Genomic DNA, 7,649 nt, shown 5'->3' with positions numbered 1-7,649 from the left:
ATTCTGGGGTGTCTGCTGGGAGTGCATTCTGGGGTGTCTGCTGGGAGTGCATTCTGGGATGTCTGCTGGGAGCAGGACCGATGCAGTGAGGGCAGAGGTCAGGGCTGCGCGGTTCTTCTGCCTTTGGGAAAGCTGTGGGTTTGAGGGTGGAGGCCTGAGGCAGGCCTCTGCCCTAGGCCCTGCTCTGTATGCCCTAGAAGGAGACAGGTGTCTAAATTAATTTTAGCGCCCCTCATCCTAAGCATGCCCATAGTGTCTCATGCTTACCAGTGTCTCAGCCTCCCAGGTATCCATGACCACCAGTGTGGTGTCCTCTCCGTCCACTGATAGTGTTCTCTCGTACACACCTACAATCAAGTGAGAGTCAAATCCGAGTGTGGAGGAGGCCATTGGAGACAGCCTTCCCTTACCTCCCTTTCTCATCAGTCACTCCTTTCCATTTTCTTGGGGTAGCTTCACCAGGTGTCCATGTGTCACGAGCTATCAGCATAGTACTTGGCACATAGCAGCCAGTTGCTAGGATCTGGGACTTAATTGAGTGAATGTGGGCTGGTGGGGTAGCCTGGGAACCCTCCCCAACCTTCTCTGACTCTTGCTTAGTGTGCCTTTAGGCAGATCATGTTATCTTGGGCCTCAGTCTCCCCACCTGTGACATGCAGGTGTGCATATGTACATGAGAGTCAACACTGAAGAAAAGGCCTGGACAGATGGTCTCCATCTTTTTTCTCCATGTTTAGCCACTCCTTCCTTACATATCCTGTATCCTCAAAGCCAGTTCTGCAGAGGCCTATCTTCATGTCACCTGTCCTAGTGCTGTGTATCTGATTGTCCGGGGCCCATGGCACTGTAGCACATGGCCCTGTGTGCTAAATGCACTGGAGGTGGGGTGGGTAAAGTAACTCAGAGCTCAGAACCGGAGGTCTGGAAACCTCCATTTGGGAAGAATGTTAGTTTTGTTGTAGGTCTTGGTGGCTGATGGCTGGGTGGGGATGGGGGTTGAGAGTTAGGGGAGACTTGGGGATGGGAGTTTCTAAGCTGGATGGAATAATTTCTTGACACCCATAGTTTTTGATTTTCTCCCCTTATGACATGGAGATAAATCATGTACCTTTCATCTAGTATCCCTCCTCTAGGCCCTGCCCAGGCTGTGTCCTGCACAGCCCTAGGTGAACACCATTTACTTCGTAGCATGTATGAATGATGCCCTTGTAAGTTGAACAATATGTGACCTGCCTATCTGTTCTCTGCAATCCTGTGCCCCTTGTGACAGGCTTTTCTGTAGGGCTCCTACCTCCCAGCTGCTCATGAAGGTCTCGTTCTTGTTTCTCTGCAAAGAGGCTGGCCAGGCTAGTCTTCCCAACACCGGGGTCTCCAAGAAGCACCACCCGGTAGAGTGCCTCCCAAGAGCCTTCAGAGTCGCTGGATTCAGAGGACCACCCATCCTGGGCAGGGGAGGGTTTCCGAACTGGAGGGTTGAGGGAGGCTGACTGACCCAGTCGGGGATGCTGGGATTGAGCAGGAGGTGCTGTGTACAGGCGGCCAGGCTGGTGGCCCCTGGATGACAGGGGTAGTGGCGTGCTGGCTCGACGTCGCAGAGTGGTCTTTGATTCCTGCTGAGTGTTAAGAGTCATCCTCTGTGAGAAAATCTCTAGCTTCCCTGGCTTCTTCCTTCCTTCCAAAAGAAGTGGGCTGGGCAGTAAGTCCGTAGCCCCGAATCCCTTCTTAGGGCCTGATAAACTGTGGAAAAATTTCCTCCAGAGCCCTCTCTGCTTCAACTGGGAAAAAATTCTTCAGCTCCTTGGGTTCCGGGGTTGCTGGTTTCAGGTCTAGAAGGGTCGAGGGCATAGGCTATGAACACTCACAGATGTGCACACCCAGAAGCAGATTCCCAAGTTCCGAGGATGATCCCTTTCCGCATGACACAGACAGGCAGTGCTACAAGTTAAGCCATCTAAAGCATCTAGAGTGTCCTCATCCTGCCCACCCAGACCAACCCCTCCTCTTCAGTATTTGAGACCCTCCCCACAGAAAGCATCAGATCGGACCGGCCCCTTCCCCCTTCCCCACTGGTCTTCACATGTTTAGGAATGGGGGACACTTAGGAGGGTTGAGGCCCCTGGGAAGTTTTATTTCCGCTCCCTGGCCGAGTTTGATGAGGACCGGCCGGGTGCAATGGTGCCCCACAACGGCGCGGGGCTCCGGGCATCTCCTGGCTGTAACCCGAGTGCTCCGGTGCCATGGGAACGGCGTGCCCGGCCCGCCCCTGCGTGAAAAATTCAGGAGCCGCTGGCGCCATGGCCTCTAGCTGTTGTTGTGTGGGGTTAGGGGAGCCGCGAGGTACCCGGCAACAGGTTTGGTGACAGAACAGGGTGCAGGAGGAGAACCCCGAGGGGAGCCTACCGGGTTCCGGGACTCAAGTGCCCTTTCGGGTTAGAACTTTCTCGACTCGCAGTCCTGGATGTGAGTCCCGAGTCCCGGGGCGCGGGCGCAGCGGGTAGCAGGGGTGGCGTTCCTTATGCCAGGCTCTCCCACCCTTGTTCCTCATCCCCACCCACCCCTGCCCAGGACGTGGGTTCGAGGCTCCTGATCCTGGGACCACACTGCATGCAAGGGTCTGGAGAATTCCGCCGGGACAGGCAAGTTTACCTTGACGGGCGGAGGCTCCGAGTCCCCGCCGCCCCAGCTGCTGGGTACTTCGCTGTCCCCCGGCCTCCGCACGCAGCCCCTCCGGCCAGTCCCGCCCGTTCCAGCGCCTCCCCGCCCCGTGCGGCCCCGCCCTGTCAAGGCAGCTCGGGTCCCCGCCCTGTAGACCTCCGCCTTCAGTCCTCCCCGTGAGGTGGGGGTGGCCATGTAGGAATGGGGTGCTGGAGAGGGAGTTTATTTTTGGGTCTGGCTGTCCCTCTGTGTCCGCCTCAGTTCCCCTCATTTACGGGGCACATCAACTTCAGCCCTGGATGGAAGCCTCTAGGGGAACTTAGTGTTCAGAGTCACAGGTTCCAAGGGAGGCGATACCGCAGGACTGGGCTTTGGGCTAAGGAATCTGTGTCTTAAACAAATGCCCAAGCGTTGCAGATAACTGGCAGAACACACTTTGAGAAAACTCTGAGTGGAAGGTTAATTTTGGAAAAGGACTTGGAGGAATCGAAAGCCTATATAGTCTGTGGTAAAGAGTTTGGAACGTCTGATTCTGATATCATTAATTCACTCATCATCCGTTTGCTCTTGATTAGCAGGGACTAAGGTCCTTTGGTGTACTGTCCCGTTTAAAAAATTAATACTTAGGAAACATGTATTTGTTGGAGGGAGCGGGAAGAGTGTGCCTTAGCACCTGAGTGGACGGCTTCTACAAGTTGCTCCTCTCACTCCACCATGTGGGTTTGGGGGGCTTGAATTCAGGTTGTCAGGCCTGACAGCAAGTGCCTTTATCTGCTGAGCCAACTCACTGGCTCTAACTAGCTACCAGTTATCCTTCGTTTAAACTTTGGTAGGCCTGTGGGAGCAGGAAAGATACTGATCATGGAAAAAGGAGAAAGAAGCTGGCTGCAAGGCGCGGATCCAAGTTCTTTGATCAGGGAACTCTGTTAGCTCTCTCAAGGAGAGGCTAAAGTGTGTGTATGGTGTTGGTAGGGACTTGGAGGCCAGGCAGTACCTGTGGGTGGGATTCCCTGTCATGCCTGAGGGGCTCCAGATTTGGAACAGATCCAAGCAGAAGGGTTGGCTGCCTTAGCCCCCGCAGGGCTTGGGACAATAGCAACCCCACTCTGGTCTGACTTACTTCCGCAGCCTGGAGATCAGGCTGTGCTCAGCTTCAAGTTTCAGCAGACTGCAGGACAGTGGTTTCCAGGTTGTGTCTTGCCTTGGGTGACCCCATTTTACAAAGCAGAGGCTGGCTTCATTTTAACTGAACATGCAGACTGACAGATACATGCTACCACCTGTTCAGCACCACCCATGAGACAGAGACTGATAGACAACCTAGTCCTATAAGGGAAAAAGCATCCCCTATTAGCTTATCAAATCAGACTGGGACCATATAGGCTCATTGGTGTATGAAAACGACAGCAGAAAAACAGACAGGGGTATTTACAGAACACCAGATCAACAAAGGGCACAGCACCCTCACCTGGACCCTACAAAAAAGGACAAGTGATGTAGCTATGGCAACATCCTCACAGACCTGTCATGTGACCATCTGCTGTGTGTGTGTGTGTGTGTGTGTGTGTGTGTGTGTGTAAGGACCAGTAGCTCTCAGCAGAGTCTCCACTGTTTGACTGGGGCGACTGAATTACTATTCATTTACCCACTGTCCACCTATTCATCTGGCTAGATTGATCCTGCCTGCCCCTCTGGCTCACAGCTTAACCCTGTGTCTGGGCTCTGAGTCTCCGGCTGCTCTCTACTTGTGTTGTTAATATCTTGTCTAACCTCTGGCACTGACGTCTCTGGTCCAGCAGTTCTGCCTTCTGCATCCAGGAATATCCCTTGAACTCTGTGGTTGCTTTAAGCCCTTGTTGTAGTTATTCTATAACACACACACACACATGCACACATACACACACACATTCATACATGCACACATAGATATATACCTATATAGACAGATACATGCATAAAACTATACAAAGTGTAATATTAATAATTAAGATGAGAATAAAAGAATCTGAGATTGCCGTGTGCCAATTACCAAATCAGGACTGCTGCGTAAACTTCAGCCAATGCAATGGACATGGCTTGTGAGCTTACTGCTTCTCAATAAATTCTGGCACTGGGGAAATACACAAATGTGATCATGCTCCTAACATGTGGCTTGGCTGTCCCAGTCTCCCTGTTCTACCTGTAGAATGAGCTGTGCTAGACAAGCCCCTCCCACTGTCTGAGAGTGTGGTGACCTGGTTTCTAGCCCTACTTTTGTGACTCAGTCACTATGTGACCTTGAGCAAATTAATTCCCCTCCTTGGGTTTCAGTTTCTTGATTTAAAATTGTAATTTGCCCATCTGAATTCTAATCCTTGAGAGTTGAGGCAGAAGGATTGTGAGTTCCAGGCCAGCCTGAGCTATGTAGTAAGTTCTAGGCCAGCCTTGTTGCATAGCATGGCCCTGTCTTAACTCTCAAGGGGAAAGGAACTAGAGGTAACCTTGCTAAAACATACAAACAAGTGAATGTGCTTTTGTCTATGACATAAAAGTATAAACTTGGTAGTTAAGACCTCATGGTCTGTGGTCATTTCAGCATCTTGTAAGTAGGTCTCGCTGCTGTGACCGGCCCTTTCAGGCCCATTCTGCTCCCTCTGTCAGGGATACCCTTTCCTACTCATCTTTCATGATGTAACCTAGTCACTTATGCTCTAGACGCTAGGCTAAGCTCTGTGCATATGTTATCCTGGTGACTCGGTTGGTCTGTAGTGGTGTCTTAGAGATGCCTGGGAGATTTCCATGGCTCTTTGACTGAGACACTTGGTGCAGGGCTGTTGAGTTTACATTTTTCTCAGGTAAGAGTAAGGGTTTGCTGCTCCAGGGACCACACTTTGAGAACTTTGTTTCATCCAGTGCTCTGAAGGTGGTTATTACTTTCTATAAGGAATGTATTCTTCCATTTTCAGAGTGGGCCTAAGGGATGGAAAGATGTCTCAGTGGTTAAGAGCACTTGCTGCTCTTGCGGAGGACGCAGGGCTGATTCCCAGAACCCACACAGTGGTTCATAGCCATTCCTAACCCCAGTTCCAGATCTATTTCCCTTTCTGACTTCTGGAAGCACCATGCACACACCCGGTGCACACACACATGCAGATAAAACATAAAATAAACTGAGTAAATCTAATAAAAATTAAAAAATAATTTAAAAAAGATAAAAGGACACTTTTCATTATTTTGTAGATGGCAGCCTGGGTCTCTTCACAGTTAGGTGACTTGTTTAAGGTTTTGTAGCGATCAGGAGGTGGGTTGGTCACTTTTGTCATTGTTGTGACAAAATACTTGACAAAAGTGACTTAAGGGAGGAAGGTTTTTCCTGGTTCACAGTTTGAGCGTGTACAGTCCTATTAGGGTCGGTCCCAGAGTGTGAGGCAGCTGGGGAACGGGGCGGGGGGGGGGAATAAGGGGTGCTCAGTTTGCTTTCTTCTTTTTTATCTAGTCCAGGATGATCCTGTTTCTGGAGTGGTTGCCTACTTTTAGGGTGTGTCTTCCTGCCTCCATGAACCCAGCCTAGACACTTGTTCACAGACATGCCTAAATGTTAGCCTCCTAGCTGATTACTAGATACCGTCAAGTTGACTGTCAGTATTCACTATCAAATGTGAAGATGGTGGATAGAAGTAGGCCTTTCTCAAGTATTTCCTTACTCTCTCAGGCTAGGAAAAGTCATTCATATTCTCTCCATCTTTCTGTCTCTCTGTCTCTCTGTTCTTCTGTCAAGGGACTCCAGGCCTTGCACAGCCTTTGGAGGATTTGCCGGACTAGTTCATGCAGAGGTAGCCATGAGAGAGCTGAATAGCCTTGGGACCACGTGGCCTCGCCGCCCTCCCACCTGGGCTTCCTGCCCATGGCTCTGCAGCCCATAAAAGCTGAGCATGCAGCGAGACTGTATGCCGGGCTCCTCTCCTGACTTCTTTCTGGCAACCTCTCCAGGAGCTCAGTGGCCATGGGAAAGTGGATTCTGCTCATTGTGGCCCTCTTGGTCTTGGGTCATGTGCCACCAGGTAATCACTCGTGTGTGTGCGTGTGTATGTGTGTGTGTGTGTGAGAGAGGGGGGAGGGAGAGAGAGAGAGAGAGAGAGAGAGAGGGAGAGGGAGAGGGAGAGGGAGAGGGAGAGAGAGAGAGAGAGAGAGAGAGAGACTGTGATTTCCTTAAGGTTATTAACCTCTGGGAGCTTCCATTTCTCCACTTGTACAACAGGGATCACAGTAAGACCAAGTGCAATCATACAGTGTTGTTAAGAGAAGTCTTGAGAGTGTACCTGATGGGTGGATTTACTTGGACAATAAACTATTCTCTTAACCAGTGGTCTAACCTGTGGCATATGGGCTCACCTAGAATGAGATCTGTAACCTCCATTGTCATCCATGCTCTCATCCATGACTTGTGGTCTAAGAAATGACCGGAGAGCTAACCTATTACCAGCATGACATAATCTGTACTTCAACTTGTGACCAGTGGTCTAACCTGTGACTCACAGGCTGCTCTGTGATTTGTGGTCTTCTTCCACACAGGAAGCGCTGAATTCAAACGGTGCTGGAATGGCCAGGGGGCCTGCCGGACTTTCTGTACAAGGCAAGAGACCTTCATGCACCTGTGTCCGGACGCTTCTCTGTGCTGCCTGGCTTACTCTTTAAAGCCGTCACCTCCCTCAAGGGTTTGAAGTGTGTAGCTTGCTCTACAGTGGATGTCATCGCTCCCTAATAAAATCCATGCCGTCTCTCTGTGTTCTGCCTGCATGATTGAGTTCATTTCCCCGACAGGGAAGCGGGTGAAGCCCAGGATGTGGGAATGATGGGTGAAGGAACAGGTGCTGGAAAGAGTGGGATTAATGGCCACTCGAAATGTTCCGGGCTTGACTAACTCTGGAAAGATGATCCATCCTCCTGAAAACCTCAGGATCCTCACCCACAATGCGGGGATAACAGCATTGGACGGTTAGAACTTTGCCAAAAGA

General features: G+C 50.8%; 2 protein-coding genes across 2 annotated transcripts in view; one reads left to right on the top strand and one right to left on the bottom strand.

The window, feature by feature from the left end:
• Positions 1-2,704, bottom strand: part of Rem1 (RRAD and GEM like GTPase 1) — a 9,093-nt gene extending 6,389 nt beyond the window's left edge. Inside the window, exons 1-3 of the mRNA XM_028774945.1 lie at positions 2,647-2,704; positions 1,292-1,826; positions 268-347 (exon numbers count right to left, since the gene is read on the bottom strand). Of these exons, the coding sequence (XP_028630778.1) occupies positions 268-347; positions 1,292-1,631 (420 nt within the window). The 5' untranslated portion in view covers positions 1,632-1,826; positions 2,647-2,704. The remainder of the gene's footprint in view (positions 1-267; positions 348-1,291; positions 1,827-2,646) is intronic.
• A 3,933-nt stretch (positions 2,705-6,637) lies between these two features.
• Positions 6,638-7,418, top strand: Defb124 (defensin beta 124). The gene is made up of 2 exons (XM_028774900.1): positions 6,638-6,695; positions 7,207-7,418. Exons 1-2 carry the CDS (start codon positions 6,638-6,640, stop codon positions 7,353-7,355), a joined length of 207 nt encoding a protein of 68 aa, XP_028630733.1. The 3' UTR covers positions 7,356-7,418.
• The last annotated feature ends 231 nt before the right edge of the window (positions 7,419-7,649 follow it).

Source organism: Grammomys surdaster, unplaced genomic scaffold (assembly GCF_004785775.1).
Source record: "Grammomys surdaster isolate TR1022 unplaced genomic scaffold, NIH_TR_1.0 251, whole genome shotgun sequence".
NCBI lineage: Eukaryota > Metazoa > Chordata > Mammalia > Rodentia > Muridae > Grammomys > Grammomys surdaster.
This window is presented reverse-complemented; position numbering and strand designations above follow the sequence as displayed.